Source organism: Eurytemora carolleeae, unplaced genomic scaffold (genome assembly GCF_000591075.1).
Source record: "Eurytemora carolleeae unplaced genomic scaffold, Eaff_2.0 scaffold334, whole genome shotgun sequence".
Classification (NCBI taxonomy): domain Eukaryota; kingdom Metazoa; phylum Arthropoda; class Copepoda; order Calanoida; family Temoridae; genus Eurytemora; species Eurytemora carolleeae.
Window position 1 is genome coordinate 271091 of NW_019396897.1, and position 20907 is coordinate 291997.

Here is a 20907-nt window from a genome sequence, read left to right on the forward strand (position 1 = left end):
CCCCCCCCCTCGTGAGAAGTTGATGAGAACTGAACTCTCTGGAACTTGTCCGAAATTGAACCTATTTGTAAAATGTTCCCTGCATCTCCTTTGAGGGTTGGTTCGGGGAGGGAGAACAGAGGTTTTTTTCATTTCAAATCTCATCTGAGGTTAAAACTTTAGAATTGGGAACCCTTAATACAGATCCCTTAATCCACTGTGGATAACTTTTGATTTCTGCTTAATCCGCTCTTTCCGACCAGAGTCCGACCAATGAGAGTTTTATTATTAAGTGGCGCGCAAAATTTAAAATTTCCCGACTTCTAATTGGCTGTTCGGAATTCTACGTACGCCACTCTGATTTATTGAATTTTAAACACTTCCTTTGATACAAACTATAGGAGATCAAAAAAATCTAAAAAGAGGAGATCAAGCTTTGATCTCAATATCCAAAATTGTAAAGTGTTCAGCACGTGGATAAAGTTAAAGTAAGGATTTGTTCCATTATATTAAAGGTTGAATTTACACCCAGAGTTAGATACAATTTATTGTAGGGTGCACTATAGGGCAAATAGATAATTAAGTACAGTTGGTGGCAACAGAGAAATGGACTAATTATACGTCGTCACAAATGCGAATATAACAAGGAAAACGAAATAATCTCGCATTAGTTGACATGTTTTCCAAGATTAAGTATGAGCGTGTAAAAGCAGAAAATAAAGAAAAGATAAAATTGAATTTTTTTTCTGTAAGATAAGCACTTTATTCTATTATTAATAATTTTATTATTAATGAACCTACCACCCCCCCTATCCTTGTCAGGTAAGAACTGCCCTGTAAAGATACAGTGCAATTATAAAAGTGATTTGTAATTTTTTTTAATATAAAAAATGTACTTACAAAAAAGCAGGTTTTAGTATTAAACCATTTTCACAACAAAACTACTAGTGATAAATGTATTAAGTTTATAAATAGTTCTTATTAGGGGTTAAGTTGTTTATGATTGAATATAATTCACCGTGAAAATATTTTTTACTCCTAAGACTTTGCAATCTTGCAGTATTTTATGGATTTTCTATTTAAAAGCTGAGACACCTAGCGGCAGAAATGTGAACTACGATCAAGGGCTGCAGCAGCTCATAATTTTACTTATGGAATCTATACTTTATTACTTTATTGTTATTTTTATTATTATTATTGTTATTATTATTATTATTATTATTATTATTATTATTATTATTATTATTATTATTATTATTATTATTATTATTATTATTATTATTATTATTATTATTATTATTATTATTATTATTATTATTATTATTATTATTATTATTATTATTATTATTATTATTATTATTATTATTATTATTATTATTATTATTATTATTATTATTATTATTATTATTATTATTATTATTATTATTATTATTATTATTATTATTATTATTATTATTATTATTATTATTATTATTATTATTATTATTATTATTATTATTATTATTATTATTATTATTATTATTATTATTATTATTATTATTATTATTATTATTATTATTATTATTATTATTATTATTATTATTATTATTATTATTATTATTATTATTATTATTATTATTATTATTATTATTATTATTATTATTATTATTATTATTATTATTATTATTATTATTATTATTATTATTATTATTATTATTATTATTATTATTATTATTATTATTATTATTATTATTATTATTATTATTATTATTATTATTATTATTATTATTATTATTATTATTATTATTATTATTATTATTATTATTATTATTATTATTATTATTATTATTATTATTATTATTATTATTATTATTATTATTATTATTATTATTATTATTATTATTATTATTATTATTATTATTATTATTATTATTATTATTATTATTATTATTATTATTATTATTATTATTATTATTATTATTATTATTATTATTATTATTATTATTATTATTATTATTATTATTATTATTATTATTATTATTATTATTATTATTATTATTATTATTATTATTATTATTATTATTATTATTATTATTATTATTATTATTATTATTATTATTATTATTATTATTATTATTATTATTATTATTATTATTATTATTATTATTATTATTATTATTATTATTATTATTATTATTATTATTATTATTATTATTATTATTATNCCAATGTGCCCCCAACTTACTTTCTGTTTTAGAGGGGTATTTGAGTCAACTTTTTAGATGCAAAAGACAGAAAATGTTAAGGTTCAATGTTAGGAGAAAAACTTCCCATTGCAGACGGGGGCTTACACAAAATTTGGGCCAATCGGTTCAGCCGTCTTGGCGTTTATTGGTTACAGACAGACAGAAGTGCCATTGTAAATCAAACATGGAGCTCAATAAATGACTAAGGTACAGGGTGTCCCACGAAACATGACATTTAATAAATCGTTATTTTAAGTTAAACAAATCTTTTGTTTCATTAAATTTACTTTGAAAGTAGTTTTCATATAGCATGACTCCCATATAATATTTTTATTGATCTTTGTTATCAAACAACTTAACAAATTATGGAAAAAGACATTTTTAACTATTCACCAACTGTCATGTTTCGTGGGACACCCTGTACGTTTGTGTGTAAGATAAATGTCATGGTCTATATTTTACAAGTGTTTTTATATAATAAAAGATCAGTATATGGCCTAAGAATATTAGCAACTATTTTAATATTTGGTTTATTTTGCTTTCTAAAATTTCTAGTTCAAAACTTGGATAACATAAATGAAGAAGATGAGCGAATGAAAAAAAATAATTAAAACAGAATTCTTTTCTATTTCTTGTATAACCTAATTTGTAAAAATCAATAAAACACAAAATGTAAAAACAAATTTATTGACTATCTTCCATACAATCGGGCTCCACGAATCCAGGGCTTTTCTTCCACAAAACTTACACAGTTATCAAATCTTGTTTTACAACAACTCTGAAAAAATACACATCTTAAAATAACAAGGATTATGAATGTCACTTTTAAAATTTAATATATTTTTCTGCAATGAGAATGAGAATAAGAATAAGTACCAGAGAAGGCACCTATAGGCAGGCAGCTATAATGCTAAAATGAAACTGCTATCTTGTGTTAATTGGTGCTCCTTGATTTTACAGGTTTTACATAGAACGCCTTGGATAAAGTACTGTCCCAAGCATATGTATAATGGGTGTTTTAAAAAAAATCACACTTTTTCACTCAATTTTTCTGTGGTTAACAATTTTTAATATTTCTCGCAATTTTTAATATTGTTAGGGAGCAAAACAAGAATATGATCTTTTTCTCACGGATTGTTATAGCTGTTGCAAATCAGATCAGCAACACACACTTGTATGCAGATTCCATTAGCGCCTGATCCAATCAGGGTTAAGTCATGTTTGTTGTCTATTCTGAACCAATAGAGATTGTATGGCGGTAACATCTATGTTTCTATTTATCTCATTATTATCCAATTAGAGATATGAATCCTTTAATCGGTGCTAACAGTAAATAGAAATACTAACTTCTACTGAAACTATAGTTAACATACAGTTGTCAACAATTAACTATAGGCTCCGTGTAAAGTCGTCTTTATCTTAAGTCCCCCTCTCAGAGACACCAAATCAAAAAATTTTAACCCCCTTTGTTCTTTGTTCTCCCTGTCGGAGTCGTAAACAACCTCGCATTGTTAATCCATTTTCAAAAAGTTAAACAAAGAATATTTTCATATAAAGAATTAGTGGCTTTTGTTAATAATTAATTGTCATTTTATTTCAGAAGTTTAAAACGTCTTTTAGTACTGTCCAACTATTGTTAACCCCTTTGTCTTCAGCCATTAGATCGTAAGATTTTTTTTCTTTATAAACATTCATTAAAACATTTTGTACACATTATCATCTATGTAATTTTTTCAGGAAATAAAGAGAATTTTTTGTTATCGATTTTGGAGACAGGGGTTCATTCTGTTGTGTGTCTGCTGCGGTAATCGGGATATATTGTTGGGAAATATATATCCTTCAATAACTGATTCCAGCGGGCCTTTTATCATTCCATCTTGAGAATTTCGGGTTCTATCCGTCAACAACAGTATATAATGAAGTTTATAATATTAGAGATATGAATCCTTTAATCAGCGCTAACAGTAAATGGAAATATTTACTTCTACTGAAACTATAGTGAACATACAGCATATAATAAAAGCCAGGCCTCAGAAATTTTTTTTAAAAATTTTTCACAAACCTTTTCATCTAGAAGATCAGCTCCAACTAGTTTGCAGCATCGGAAGAAATCATGATGACAGTATCCTCTAAGAAAAAAGTACTGTTGTAAATCGGGCATTGTCACCTTTGCATGGAGAGTCACTTGAATTTACACTTACAGGGTCCTGTTAATTACTATGTACATGAAATATGATTTATGACTGTACCTGTTGCTTGCCCTTGTACCCCAAGCAGAGTACATACCAAGCTCAAAACCTGGACATTCAGGTTCACAGCTACCCTTACTAATCTCCCTTCGGTACAAAACTCTTTATATCAAATGGTGTTGGGTATTTTCCCGAAGACGTTTTCCCAAGGGTGACTTCCCAAGTGGTAACTTCCAACAGGTTAGGTTAGGAGTTCTGAGGCTTCGCAGGCTGCACTGAGTGTCTGAGCGCTGCCACTAGGTTGGGCTAGTGGGCTGAGCGCTGCTGCTAGAACAGGATAGGGGCTGAGTGCTGCATGCTAGAACAGGACAGGGGCCGAGTGCTTCATGCTAGGACAGACTTGAGAAGTTGTCACTTGGGAAATTTCCAATTGGGTACATACACTTAGAAAACGAAACCTTGAACTTTGAAAAAAGTAATTCTCTGGTTGTTAATGTCCCATCATAACTCATAAATTCCTTGACCTATTTGTCTCAGTTCTAGATAGGAGAACTCGGAAGAGCACTGAAATGTTCTCCATTTGGTTTAAAAATAGTAAATTGAGAGTATACACATCTTGCAATAACTGCCTTAAAGTTGGGACGGTACTTTATATAAACCAGAGTTATTGTGACAGGAACCAAAAAAGTGATTTCTTTTGATACATGTGTAAAACCTTCTATAGTTATAAGGGAAATGAAGAAACCTTTTTGTTAATATCCCGTTATATATCAAACATGTTATTAATAGAATGATGCCAAGCCAACTTTCCGACGCCACATCAGACGCGAGGGAGAGCGTTGTTTCATCGACCTGAACATGGAGATAAGGGAGAGCCCGAGCCGGGTTAGGCTCCAGAGTCCCTGAGTGCCAAGAACGGTTCAAGAAGTAGTTCGTCTCCTAGACGTATATTTAATACCGTTTGGTTCATTTTACATTATTAATAAAGTATTTATTTCGTGTTCATTGTGTTATAACTCGAGCGTCGTGAAGGAATTCTACATATTATGAATATTTATTTTAGTCCTTTTTCTTCAACTTCTATATTAAATTATTGGTAATTATATGTTTAAAAGATATCATTGAAATTAAGAAATCAACCCATTTTAAAGGAACTGTAAGCTTATTTTCGAGTAACGCACCATGCAAAATGGGCAAAGCACGATTCACAACGGTACCCTTAAAACATTGACATCTTTGCATGGTTGGTCACTTGAAATCATAAATTTTTATTTGATATAAAGAGTATTGTTCCTAATATCCCAGTATATGCTGCAAGCAGTGTACTGTAGCTCACAGCTGTTTGAATATGTTTTACCATCTGTTCCACAAACCAGTTCTTCCAGTTCTCTGACACAACTGACACATGCACCATTGTTAAGACTGAAAATCAGTTAAATATAAATTAAACTTCATCTATGTACTTCTTTTTTAAATTCTAATAAAAATAACAGGTTATGACAATTTTTAGGGTAAATTATTCAATTTGTTTACTTCAGAAGTATGGATGCAAAATAAAAATAAGTGTCAATTACACTCTGTACATTAGCCAAAAAGGGGGGTTACTTGTAAAAAATGTAGTTTACCTATCATCAGGAATTAAACCAAGAACTAAAGTTGAAACTTCAATTGAGCTATCAGATAAATTAGGAGTAGGAGCTTCATGTGAGTCATCAGGAAGATCATCAGTTGGAGACTCATTGGAGCCATCTGGAGTAGGTGCTCCATATAATGATTGAAGGGGCACAGACAAAGATCCTTCATGTGAGCCATCAGGAATATCATCAGTTGGAGACTCATTGGAGCCATCTGGAGTAGGCGCTCCATATAATGATTTAAGGGGCACAGACAAGGATCCTTCATGTGAGCCATCAGGAAGATCATCAGTTAAAGACTCATTGGAGCCATCTGGAGGAGGCGCTCCATATAATGATTGAAGAGGCACAGAGAATGATGCTTCATGTGAGCCATCAGGAAGATCTTCATGGGCTGTCTCGTCAAGGGAAGGTGGTGGATTAGCTTTATTTAAGTCATCTGGAAGAGGAGCTCCATATAAGGATTGCAAGGGTTTGAAAATTGAAGCTTTATTTGAGCCATCAGGAAGGGGTTCATGAGATGAATCTGCCAGAGGCGCTCCATATAAAGATTGCAGTGGTGTGGAAATTGGAGCTTTATTTGGGCCATCAGAAAAGTCTTCATAAGATGAATCTGCCAGAGGAGCTCCATATAAAGATTGCAGAGGTGTGGAAATTGGAGCTTTTTTTGAGCCATCAGGAAGGTCCTCAAAAGATTAATCTGGAAGAGGAGCTCCATACAAAGGATGAAGAGGTGAAAAAATTGGAGCTTTATTTGAGCCATCAGGAAGGTCTTCATAAGATGAATCTGCCAGAGGCGCTCCATATAGAGATTGCAGAGGTGTGGAAACTTGAGCTTTATTTGAGCCATCAGAAAGGTCTTCATGAGATGAATCTGCCAGAGGAGCTCCATATAGAGATTGCAGAGGTGTGGAAATTTGAGCTTTATTTGAGCCATCTGAAAGGTCTTCATGAGATGAATCTGCCAGAGGAGCTCCATATAGAGATTGCAGAGGTGTGGAAATTTGAGCTTTATTTGAGCCATCTGAAAGGTCTTCATGAGATGAATCTGCCAGAGGAGCTCCATACAGAGATTGCAGAGGTGTGGAAATTGGAGCTTTATTTGAGCCATCAGGAAGGTCTCTAGAAGTATCTACATAAGTTGCATGTAAGCTGAAAGCAGAATCTGAAAGAGGAGTTTGAAGAAAGGCAGAGGAGAGGTCACTAGAGCTACCTGGAGAACCTTCAAGAGGTGCAGCATACAGAGTTTTAGGAGGTTCCAGCTGGGTTTTCAGGATACGGGGAGATAACGTTTTCCTTTGTGTTAGGAGGGCTCCTTGAGAGATTTCTGTTGGATTTGATGAAGTTGCTGGATGATTATCATCACGAGAATGGAGATTGGCATGATGATGATGATGACCATGAGATCCATGATCCTGTTGTTGAGATAAACTGTTCAGAAGAGATCTTTCTACCCTGTTTTTATGATGAAACCCTAGAAAAATATAATGGTTTTACTGTCTTCTAGAGCATTTAAGCTAAAAATGTTTAAATTTTCAAATTACAAATCTTTTCACAGTTTGCTTGCAGATGCATGTAAATATCAAATTTTCAATGATAATCGAAAGCTGTATTTACTATTTTTAAAATAAAACTTCTCATAAATACAGTTTTTTGTTTAAAATATTTGTTTAATTGTTTATAACTTTTTCTATAGGGAGGAAGACTGGGTTTTAATTGGAGTTTAACTGTTGCCATTTTTTTTCTAAATTGGTTCAATATTTTTTCAATTATAGCCTCAAAATAGTAAAAATATTTCGTTAATGATTAACATTCCAAATTGAGAAAATGTTATAGGAAATATTTAGATTTTTAGACAAAGCTGGGTTTTTAAGTATATATATACAGGGTTTCCCACAGACAATGAGACTGAAAAGACGACCCAAGACTATGGCGATTTGAAGCTTGATTTGTGGTTTCTGCATTCAATTCAGTATATTGATGGTTTACTAAATGATAAGCACCAAAATAAGCCAATTTTGGGCTACAGGGAACCCTGAATGCAAGAAAAAAAAACTTAGCAAATTCTATATAATTGTCTCTAAAAGTCTCATCTTTTGTGGGTAACCCTGTAGACACTAGATAGGTGCTTGTTACATATATCTTTTATCTTTAGAACTGCACCTGAACATTTTACATGGAGTTGAGGCAGGAGGAAAAGTATGTTTCGCCACATTTTCCCGCCTTAATTAATAAATCTATTATGTAATAAATAATTTTTTAAATGTTTTGACGATTAATTAAAGGACATTTCTATCCAAAATTTTAAGTAATTAAATAAAATTCACATTAATATGTTTAAACCCATATTTAATGAGCAATTATATGGCAGTTCACATATTTGGAATTTGAAACTTCTGGGTCATTAATTTCTCTCTCTCCGTTTGTGTGACTGATCATAACTCATTATAACCGATTTGCCTCAAATTTTGAGTGAAACCTCGGTAGGACCACGATAATGTTCTTAGCTCATGGTTTAAAAATCCTATGTTCTGTTAAGTTGACTTTTATAGATAAAGTTTTGTTTCCAGGCTAAGCTGGTTGCCCAAGCAGTTTGTTTATACACTTCATATGCATGCTTGGATAAAAAAGAATATTACTCACAAATCGGATTATTCTGATTTTTGCAAGGTTATAATGCAAGGGAAGTTAGTTGCAGTTGCGTACATATTGAAATCAGTTCTCTCTGGGCGGAATTTGTAAACATCAGTGTTAGTTTAGTATCCGAGAAGGATAAAAGCATTGAATTTTGATAATTCACATAATAGTTTCCTATGAATATAAATATAATCTGAATATAAATTTTTTATTTGAATGATGGATCCCATGTCAGGTTTTGACATCCATCCTGTGTTTACAGTACCGCAAGACAGTACACTGCAGTACATAAAGATACGTACACCTCTGAAATAACATTCCTTGCATTATAACCTTGGATTATCGCATCATTTCAAAAATATCTTACAAATGGCGTTTCATTAAACAATATGTACATTGTACATCATAAGTTATAGACAATTTCTTAACAAAGGTTTGTTTTTACATAAAATTAATGATAAGCAGCTGACCTATCTGTTGAAGTGCCCAACAACAACTGTAGTCTCCAAGTAAAATCCTATCGTGATTACAATTCTTAAATTCGCATTCAAATCCGCGAAAAATTCGCTGGTTATTAAATATTGTAAAATTGAGAAATTATTCAACGCATCATTGTGTTCAACATTCCTCCGGCTAAATGTACGCTTGAGAATTTCATAAAATTCTAAAAACACAACTTAGCAAGGGCATCTACGTGGGGGTGGACTGCGACAAAATAAAATTAATGCCTACGGTCATCTAAAGGGTTACCCACAAAGGATGAGACTTCAGAGACGATTGAACGGAATTTGTTTAGTCCGTTTTCTTGTATAGGTCAAAACTAGCATATTTCACTGCTTGACCATTTAGTAAACCATCAAAATACTCAATTAAATGCAGAAACCAAAAATCAAGCTTTAAATCGTCACATTTTTAGAGTTTCGGATCGTCTTTACAGTGGGTAATAGATATGAATTAAACCCACGTTATAGATCAACTGAATAAATTCTTTAAAATCAAAAATCTATTTTTAGGGCATTCAATGCAATAATTTTTCTGTTACAACAGTTTATATACAGGGTTACCCAAAAAGGATGAGAAACTGGAGATGACTAAACTGTCTGTTTTCTTATAATAATGATTTCCTGCAACCGTAAACATGTTTATTTCTTTGTCTGATCATTAGGTAACATTAGTAATATCTATACTAGACCGAAAATTCAATTAAACTTTGAGATACATATTTGAAAAATTTTAGGTCGTCTTTACAGTTTCATCCTTTGTGGGTAGCCCTGTAAGTGTACTTTTGTACATAACCAAGCTGTTAATATGTTTAGTTCTATATATTGTCCTTTATAACTAGAGGCGTATTCAGGGGGAGGCTAAAAGTAAAAGTTTGTTAACTAGATCGACCCCCACCACCACTTTAAACACTATACAATATACATATATACTAGGTTGTTTTTAATTTTCAATCGACAGAAACAATCTCGAGAAATAATAATTGTTTTAAAACATTTTTAAAAAAGTTAATATTTGCAAATTATCTTTTTTCCATCTCATAATCTAAGTTCGCTTCCCTTTTGTCCATTTGTCAGCCCATTAAATTTTTTTAAAATCATCTTTTTCGTTTGTTTATTTTCTTGTGGTTTTTAACATCGATTTTGATGGTATTATAACGTTAGAACTGACAAGGGTCAACCTAGACCGAAATATATTTTCAATAAAATGTTGAACTGACATCTACTTTTTTTTCTCTATAGAGGTTTGGTCCATCACCATAAATGAATTATAATTCAATTTGAAAGTATTTAAATTATCAGATTGGACATGGTACATTGCCCAATAATGCACATATCCTTACACATATTTCTGAGAATTAATATGTACTTAACTAATTAATTAATTAATTCAATCAGATTGGACCATGGTACATTGCACAATAATGCACATATCCTTACACATATTTCTGAGAATTAATATGTACTTAACTAATTACGGAATGGTTTGGTATTCCGTAAATTCACCTTAATTACGTAAAACTAGACTTTCTTTCGCATACGTAATTAGCACGTAATTTCGCGTAATGCTCCTCCGTAAGTGAAAGAAAGTATTACGCGTAATTACGTTAACGTAATTACGACTAGAAACCCTATCAATCAATCAATAACGTTTTTTTTTTAATGAAAATTATGAAAATAATAAGACCTCTGAGATTACACTTCTAGACCATCATACTAATTTTAATGAGGATACAATTAGTATATTCCTATGATACTCACAGGAACTTAACAAATGGACTAGGTAAAATTATTTATAATCTTGGAATAGGTATTTCCTAACATTTGAAGTAAAATAAGATTTAGAAAAATTAAAATATCAACATCAAATTATATTTTCTTTCAAAAAGATTTGACAAGAAGAATGATAAAAGATCCAGAAAATCTGTAATGAACAATCCTACTTTAGTTATTATACTAATATCTAACAAGAGTTTTATGGATTTTCTAGTTCAAAGCTGAGACACCTAGTGGCAGAATTGTGAACTACGAAGACGATGTTCAGTCTACAACTGTTAAGGTTTTTATCAATAAAGTAACGGGAAACTAATTTCTAATTCAAGGAAATTTAGTAAAAAAGGAAATTTAGGACCTTTTTAAAATTTTTTCTCCTTATTAATAGATTGTTTTATGTGTCGATCTTCTTAATATCAATGTAAAAATGACAGGGTGTCCCAAAAACATGGGAATTAAATGTCAACATTTACATCGTCTATTTGTTCCCATCGGGATAATTACATAAACACAATTTTGTATGTATCGTTGTACGTATCCTAAATTATATCAATCAAGATTAACAGTTGTTCTAGTATTTATTTATGTTCCGGAAGTTCCGGAATTCAAAGCAGAGACAGCTTTTGGCAGAAAGGTGAACTTCAACCTTGGCAGCTGTACAATATACAGAATAAGACGAGTATTGAATTTCGAACAATCGACAAATAACTGAAAAGAAATGCTTTTTAGTTCTGGGGAAATTTTTTAACTTTTTGAATTAATTTGATTTCCATTTCACAAATGGAAAAAGGAGAGATTAAATTATTTATAATTCAATTCTTCGTATCTATAAAAATACAATTTATGAATGAATAGCAGATTCATATCATTCCTGCAGTTTAAGGAACAAAGCGCAATGCGTACTGCTATAGAGTCAAAATAAAAAAAGCTATTTACGGTAATCGATGCATACACATTACAACTAGGGTTTCCAATCGGAATTCCGTTGCACGCAATGGCCCGGAATTGAAGGCAATTTGGTTGCTTCCGCTTGCGCCATTTCATTGCGCTCAATTACGCTATAATTACGAACAAGGAAGCAATTAAATATTCAGGGAATTGCTTGCAACGGAATTGCTTTTCCATCTAAAAATCAATAATTTTAACTGTGACTTGCAAATTTTTGCAGAATCAGAAGATGGAAATATCTCTGTAGATTTTAAAATGATCAAGGCCTGAGTTTTAACAATTATTTTAACAGTTTTCAAATTTTAAAGTTTCTTGTGGTTAAGCTACTAATGAACAATTTAATAGGATACATTTTTAATTTTTTCACATTTGATGAATATTACAATGGAAACATTTTTGGTTAAATTGTAAGGTTTATGTTATAGTTAAAATTAGATATTTTGGTACGGTGAGAACCAGAAAACAGAAAGACAACATCACTGTGTATTCGATGTCGTTACAAAGCAAAAAAAAATAATTAGTAACTTATTAAATCACTTGTTCAGTTTAATGGGCTTGCGTGGGTCTAAAATGTCGTCTTTCTATGCCAGAGTTTGCTAGTTATCATGCTGCAAATGGATAATATAAATCAAAAGATTAAGTTTAATATGTTTAGCTCTATATATTGTCTAATTGTACTTTATACACTGGAGGCGTATTCAGGGGGAGGCTATGGTGGCTCAGCTCCCCCCCCCCCCGGATCAGTGAAAACTATGAATTCTGTTAGATAAAATATCAAAGGTTTACACCATCAGGTTGCAAATGACCATTGAAATTAGGTAACACAACGCTAATTTCGAATTCGTCTCCTAATTCCCATGTTTGTATGAACACCCTGTATAAAAACAAAACAGTTCACAATGAAGCATCACATTTAAGATTAAATATAGTGAAAATGACATGTTTTATTTTTATCACACTGCATGTCAATTTGTTTGATGCAAACAATGTATGACTTAAAGGAAAAATGTCAACAAAACATGCTAGTGACGTCAACAAAGAACATGAAGTCAACAAAGAACATGAAGTCAACAAAGAACATGACGTCAGCAAAGATAGTGACGTCAACATACATGCTGACGTCAACAAAGATTATGACGTCAAAAGACGAACTATTCTAGTTTGACCACCATCAAGATTCCAGTGACTCCAGCATACGGGTGAAATCAGCCTTAAAATAGCAGAACACATTATCTATTTATGCGAACTTAGAAAAAATTACCCCTATTTAAAAGGATGCCCATGATTTAGAGTACAATGGTACAGTGGTCTACGTTTATGTCAATAGTACAATGAATACAACTTTTGGTAAACTAAGTGAACAAAGTGAAGCTGTTAATTGACAGCTTCTTGTTTCCATGTTTATGGGTATTCAACGCAGCTTGAAAGCTTGGTTGAAACCAAAACATTTTAATCGAAAGTCGTCTCCATTGTATTGATATATACGGCGAAGACTTTAGATTGTTAAGAAAACGTTGATAAAAAAGTGACCTCTTGTTAAGCGGTCTTTGATGATACAGTCGGAATAAAAAAAAATTGAATTGTTTTGAAGATCCTTGAAATATCTTGAGATCTAAATTAGCTTCAGTAGGACCCGTAAAACTTTGGAATAGGATTAGACTAAAGTTATAATTTGAATGAAAATGCAGAAGACACGGATATATTTCATTTAATATGTTGAATTCCAAATTATATACAGGGTGTCCCCAGTGGCATATATAAGAGGGAGTTATTGGGGTTATTTACCCCCCCCCCCCTCAAGATTCCTGGGGGTAAGAATCACCCCTCCACTAGAATGTTGGTGGTAATTACCCACCCATAGAAGTTTGGGAACATAAACATCCTCGTTTAGAAACTTAATCTCCATTCGATCCATGTCCATGATTACCATAAGAGGAAAAATGTAAAAAAAAATGTTTCCGCTTCGCGCAGATAATTTTACTCATCAACTTTTACAAAGTAACAGATAAATACCAAAAAAATGGATTTTTTAATTCAGTAGCGTACTTGCACGATATGTCAAATTAGGTATAAAGCTCTTCAGGGGAGGGGGCAGGCAAAAAGAAAAAGTTCAGAAAAAACGCTCTTAATCATCGTAAAATTAAAGAAAAAGAATAAAATAAAAATTTCACCTGAAGAAGTTCTTGATCCAAATTTTTTCCAATTAAAACCAGTGTGGTCTTACCATCCGTGGTTCTAGGGAATCAATCAACCAATCAATAACGTTTGTTTTTAATGCTTTAATGTTATGAAAATAAAAAGAGCTCTGAGATTACATATCTCGACCATCCCTAACTAATTTTAATGACGATACAAAGTATATTCCTATGATAATCACACATGAACTTAACAAATGAATACAACACGGTATTGTTTGTATTTCTAATAATAGCTATTTTCTAACATTTGAAGTAAGATAAGATTTAGAAAAATTAAAATATCAAAATCAAATTATATTTTCTTTCAAAAAGATTTGACAAGGGGAAGAATGATAAAAGATACAGAAAATATGTAATGAACAATCTTACTTAAGTTACTATATTAATATCTAACAAGAGTTTTATTGATTTTCTAGTTCAAAGCTGAGACACCAAGTGGCAGAATTGTGAACTACGTAGATGAAGTTTCATAACTATACAGTCTACATCTATATTGTTTATATAGTTTGATCCAAGTTTTTCCCAAAATAAACCCAATGTAGCCTTAATTACAATCCATCGTACTAGGGGATCAATCAATCAACCAAATATTTAAAAATGGGGAAAGGGTTTTTATTCATGCATCACGAGAGGAGTAAGGCCAACCACAACCTATCGTCCGAGCCACATTCTCCTCATTTTCTCGTCCCAGCCTACTCTTAATATCCTCGTCCTTTGATTATTATGTGTTCTTAAAGTTTCCAATTCTTAAAAATAACCTATTTTTATATGTGCCTGTGTAATACAGGTGGTTTTTTTTTAAACTAGTTGAACGAGTTGAATTCTCCATAAATAATTCAGTGCTCATACTTTGACTTAAAACCTATGGAATGCTTCGTGGATTTTCCAGTGAATAACTGAGACACCTAGCGGCCGAAACGTGAACTACCAACATTACACCTACCATAGACAGCAGAATGCTCAATTGAATATTAATGTATTCGATTGATAATATATCTAAATCCAACATTTCAAAAAATAGCCTGGATACCCAGCTTTGCCTGAAAATTTGGAATTTCTCAGTTATAATTTGATTGTTTTCCTGCTGTTGATGGGATATGTATCATATGTATCCTGGACACCCTGTATCATCAGCTGTCCAACGTCAAGCTGTATCACGCCCTGCACAAAATAATAATAATTATTAGCACCCCAGTACCATAAACTTGCTGTATACTATACCTTGAGTCCTTAGATCTTTATATATGAATACACTATACCTTTAGTCTAACGATCTTTATATTTGGATATACTATACCTTGAGTCTATATATCTTTATATCCGAATACACTATACCTTGAGTCTATATATCTTTATATCCGAATACACTATACCTTGAGTCTATATATCTTTATATTTGGATACACTATACCTTGAGTCTATATATCTTTATATCCGAATACACTATACCTTGAGTCCATATATTTTCATATCCGGATACAGTATACCTTGAATCTATATATCTTTATATCCGAATACACTATACCTTGCGTCTTTATATCTTTATATCCGAATACAATATACCTTGAGTCCATATATCTTTATATCCGAATACACTATACCTTGAGTCTATATATCTTTATACCCGGATACACTATACCTTGAGTCTATATATCTTTATATCCGGATACAGTATACCTTGAGTCTATAGATCCTTATACCCGGATACACTCCGTCCCAGAGGAGAGCCTGGAGAAACCTCTCAACCTTACTCTTGGTAGTGGAGGAGTAGAAGAGAGAAACTGTTCCTATTCCACTGGTTAGGTGAGGGGTTCCTAGATAGAAAATATTTACTATTATTTTATAAATTTTACTAAAGAAAACTGGCTACTTTTATCAGAGAATAAAGAGAGGTGTAAAGCCCGGTGAATTTTTAAAATAAAATCTATTTTTTTACCATGAGAGATTAGTTTTTCTGGTAGCTCTGCCACCTCTCCACTATATGCCTGGACCAAAATGTTTAAAATGGCTTTTTTTAAATTCTGTGATGGTGATGAACCAAACCTCCGTAGAGTAAAAAAAATCAGATGTTAATTCAACATTTTATTGAAAATATATTTCGGTCTGGGTTGACCCTCGTCAGTTCTAACTATATAATAATTATCAAAATCGATAATAAAATGTTGAAAAACCCAAAAAAAGGATAATATTATTTTTTAAAATTTTTTCTAAAAGAACCCTTCAGTAGGACCCTGGAGGAGTAATTTCAAGTGACCTTACATGCAAAGTTGGCTTGAAGCCGAATTCACAACGGTACCTTTAAAAGCTGAGTCTAATCAAAAATGTATTTGGCATCAAAGTTTTGATTTTTAAAACTGTTTTTTTTTCATTTGTGGTTTCTTGTGGTGACTTGTGCATTTCTATTGCAGGGAAAAATATAAGAATTATCAGAATTAAACACGTTTAAACCTGAAAACGACAATACCTTCCATTTTATTGATCAGATAAATGTTTCAAGGGTACCGTTGTGAATCGGGCAAAATATCATCTTTAATAGAGGGGTCCCTTTAAATATGTGAATAATAAGAAAAAAATGCATTTTTAAGTATGTGTCAACGAAAGAAATATTTTGAAACCTCCAAAAATAACGGTTGTGGGAATATTTCTCCCCATATGTTTAAAATGATAGTATATTTCGATGATGAACACGCAAAATATCGAAAAAATGGGGTTTTCGAGTAAAAAATGGTTTTTGTGCATTCCAAGCCGATTTCGTGTCGATTTTTTACAACCATCATACTTAATCATGTTTTTACTCAAATTTTTTATATTTAATATTTATATAAGGAATGCGGGAAAAACAATGTGTATAAAACACGAATTGCGTGATTGCAAGGTTTCATCCATTCAATGATTATTCACCGTAAAAGTAGAATCTCAAATATTTGGATTTTTAAATTTTACAACGGAAATGATTTTGCAAATATTCAAAGAAAAATGATTTAAATAATTTGGTTTCCTTAAGATCCAAAATCTGGTTTAAGTCCACTACGCCCTGCTCACATTTCACTAGTCTAGAACATGACATAATAAGATAAAATAAGATAAAATATGATAAAATAAAAAAGATAATAAATAACATGAAAAAGATAAAATACGATGAAATAAAATGAATAAAGTAGAATACTGTAAAATAAATAAAATTAAAATAATAAGATAAAGATAAGATAAAGATAAGATAAAGATAAGAAAAAGGTGAAGATAAAGATAAGATAAAGATAAAGATAAAGTATGATAAGATAAGATAAGATAAGATAAGATAAGATAAGATAAGATAAGATAAGATAAAGATAAGATAAAGATAAGATAAAGATAAGATAAAGATAAGATAAAGATAAAGATAAAGATAAAGTAAGATAAGATAAGATAAGATAAGATAAGATAAGATAAGATAAGATAAGATAAGATAAGATAAGATAAGATAAGATAAAATAAGATAAGATAAGATAAGATAAAGATAAGATAAAGATAAGAAAAAGGTGAAGATAAAGATAAGATAAAGATAAGATAAGATAAGATAAGATAAGATAAGATAAGATAAGATAAGATAAGATAAGATAAGATAAAATAAGATAAGATAAGATAAGATAAGATGAGATAAGATGAGATAAGATAAGATAAGACATAAGACAACCAAAGAACCAACCAACAAGATCTTTTACCTGGAAGCACTGTTAATACTGCTAACAGTTAATTCAACCTTCTTAAGTTCTTGACTTGAAACCAGGTCAAGCTAAAATTAGAATTACTTATAACAAAATAAAACAATTTATGAAAAAGTATAAAAAAAATATAATTTTATAAAATAATGATTGACAGCACTAATAACTTGTAAATCATGGAGATAATTCAACTATTGAGAATCTTTTTAAGAGATTTTAAAGAACTATAATTCTTTCCTTATTCAAAATGATAACGTCAGCTGTAGCTATCTGCTGAACACATTCATTAACCGCTCCTTCAGGTCTACTTTCAGCTAGTTGGGAGATACAATACTTGGAGTCGACTAGGGTAACTATACCATCTAGATATAGGTCGCTACCTATTCAGTCACAATTCATTTTTACATTTGTACGTAGAAAATGGGTTGTGTTTACGTCCTGGTGACGTCGAAACGACCTACAGATTACTTTGACTGGATGTGACGTAACAGATGTCATTTATAGATACATCACTTTTGTCCTTATTTACAGATACTGTAAGAGTAATTTCAAGTGAATCATTGCCCGATTCACAACAGTACTCTTTAAACCTTTGCCTGAATTATTTTTAAATACTTGTTTATAATTATGATACCCGATTATTTTCAATTGTGGTTTCTTTACAAAAATGACTTGCACAATTCTAGTGCAGGAAAACAGGAAAAATTAACAGAATTAAACACTTTTAACCCTAGAAAAGAAGACAACTCCTCCACATTATTGATCAGATTAAGGTATCAAGGGTACCGTTGAGAATCGGACTTTGCCATTTTTGGTTGGAGGGTCATTTGAAATTATGCTTACAGTCCCAATTTAAACATCCTCTGGTTTCTATAGTATGAGAGGAGGGTGGCTATCTAGACAAAGGCCTATATCAAAATTGATCACCACTTAGTGAATCTGTAAATTTAATTGTAAATTTGAAAATATTGAACATTTATTTTTATCTGTTTTTTTTATGTTTTAAGTGGCTTCACTTAAAATAAGAAGTCTTATTTTTTACCAATTGTGTGTCCTAAATTTTTTTTGTGCTATGCTAATTTTTATTCTCTTAGTAAATGAAAACTGAGGAAAGTAGCACCTATTAGCTGATACAGTTTTACAAGCATCTCTCATTTGTTGAAGCTGTACCAATCAGAATCCAGCCAAAGACTTGATCAAGTGTCCACAAACGTCAGCTTACGAAAGTCGGACTTAACTTTTAAAATCTCAGCTCAGATTGGAATATACAATTGCTATATATGTACACTGTAGAGTGTACAATGTGCTACTCCACTGATAGGTAGATAGGAAAAGCAAAAAGTTAAGATATAACATTAAATCTAAATGAATTGCCTAGCTCGTCATCTAACCAGAAAATACTGGCTACGGGTCCTGGATCAGCGATTCCTGTAGTTTCCAGTAAAATGTAATCAAATCTTCCCTTCTTCTCCATCAACATCTCTATCGCCTATATCATCATCATCATCATCATCATCATTATCATCATCATCATCATCATCATCATCATCATCATCATCATCATCATTGTCAACATCATCATTATCAATATTACCATCATCAACATCAACATCATCACTATCAATATTACCATCATCATCAACATCAACATCATCATTATCAATATTACCATCAACGTCAATATCATCATAAAATGGAAAAAAATCTTATTTCATTTCAACATTGACATTAAAATGGGTTTAAAAATTTGACCTGAAATAACCATGAAAAATTGTAATTTCTGTTTTTTCTAAATTAGAACAGCTAATAAAAATGTCTTTTTTATGTGTGACAAAAAACGTTTCAGACTATTTGACAGGTGAACTGCTAGATCAAATCAAATCAAATAGATTGATTGCTTGATGAGTTGATTGTTCCTGCCTTAACCCCGTTATCCTTAACCGAGCAGCATAGACACCCGTTCCTTAGTTCCAACCACTCGGAGAAGGTTTCTCCGTTCTCTCCGACCGCGAGGCTTTTTTCGTCGGCGCTACCAGCTCCGAACTCGTTCAAGATCACGGCAATCCGTTTCCCATGCTGGACCTGAAAGAGTATGTCCGTGTAATTAAAAGCGACACTCCATCTATAAAGTTGCACATCTTATTCATAATGGTGCCCTTATAAGCGTTGTAGCTGATTAAGTATAAATTATATATCCAAGAAAAAACTTTCGAAATCGACATTTCTTGTTTAAGAAGAAATGGAGATATATTCGAAACTAGAATTTTTCAGGCGAGGAAAACAAGTTATTTTCCACATTATTGATCAGATTAAGGTTTCAAGGAGGTACCGTTGTAAATAGGGAATGCCCCTTTCTAAATGGAGGGTAACTTGAAATCAAGACAAAAGTCCCTTTCAAGAAACTGTCAAAGTATTGCCAAGTTTTATGTCTGATTCACAAGGTAACCCCATCAATCTTTCCAGAGAAATAATCCATTTTCAGATAGAAAATTAGGATATCTTCATCATTCAAAGCTGGTTACGTTATAAATTGGAAATAAAAAATTTGGTGATAAGGTAATTTTAAGTTTTTCTTCAACGTTTTAAAATTTAAATAATTTTCTCTCTTAACTTTAGTATATATGTGAGCAATGTTGTTTTTCCAGCACCTAGCTGTCCAGTGATTATAGTAACAGGAACCTTCGCTCCCGTACCTAGATACAATACTAGAGTAAACCTTCATACCAAGATACAATACTAGAGTAAACCTTCATACCTAGATACAATACTAGAGTAAACCTCCACACCTAGATAAATATTAGAGTAAACCTTCATACCTAGATATAATACTAGAGTAAACCTTCATACCTAGAAATAATACTAGAGTAAACCTTCATACCAAGATACAATACTAGAGTAAACCTTCATACCTAGATATAATACTAGAGTAAACCTTCATACCTAGATATAATACTAGAGTAAACCTTCATACCAAGATACAATACTAGAGTAAACCTTCATACCTAGATACAATACTAGAGTAAACCTTCACACATAGATATAATACTAGAGTAAACCTTCATACCTAGATACAATACTAGAGTAAACCTTCATACCTAGATATAATACTAGAGTAAACCTTCA

At 31.3% G+C, this 20907-nt stretch overlaps 1 protein-coding gene across 1 annotated transcript in view; it reads right to left on the bottom strand.

The window, feature by feature from the left end:
• Positions 1 to 6668: 6668 nt before the first annotated feature.
• LOC111709881 (COBW domain-containing protein 2) overlaps positions 6669 to 20907 on the bottom strand; it is a 14539-nt gene continuing 300 nt past the window's right edge. The window contains exons 2-14 of the mRNA XM_023483811.1: positions 20395 to 20477; positions 19705 to 19866; positions 19159 to 19273; positions 18022 to 18164; positions 17785 to 17855; positions 17082 to 17136; positions 16020 to 16068; positions 15761 to 15897; positions 15165 to 15244; positions 14057 to 14120; positions 9135 to 9181; positions 8191 to 8250; positions 6669 to 7501 (exon numbers count right to left, since the gene is read on the bottom strand). Coding sequence (XP_023339579.1) covers positions 7489 to 7501; positions 8191 to 8250; positions 9135 to 9181; positions 14057 to 14120; positions 15165 to 15244; positions 15761 to 15897; positions 16020 to 16068; positions 17082 to 17136; positions 17785 to 17855; positions 18022 to 18164; positions 19159 to 19273; positions 19705 to 19866; positions 20395 to 20477 — 1079 coding nt within the window. The 3' untranslated portion in view covers positions 6669 to 7488. The remainder of the gene's footprint in view (positions 7502 to 8190; positions 8251 to 9134; positions 9182 to 14056; positions 14121 to 15164; positions 15245 to 15760; positions 15898 to 16019; positions 16069 to 17081; positions 17137 to 17784; positions 17856 to 18021; positions 18165 to 19158; positions 19274 to 19704; positions 19867 to 20394; positions 20478 to 20907) is intronic.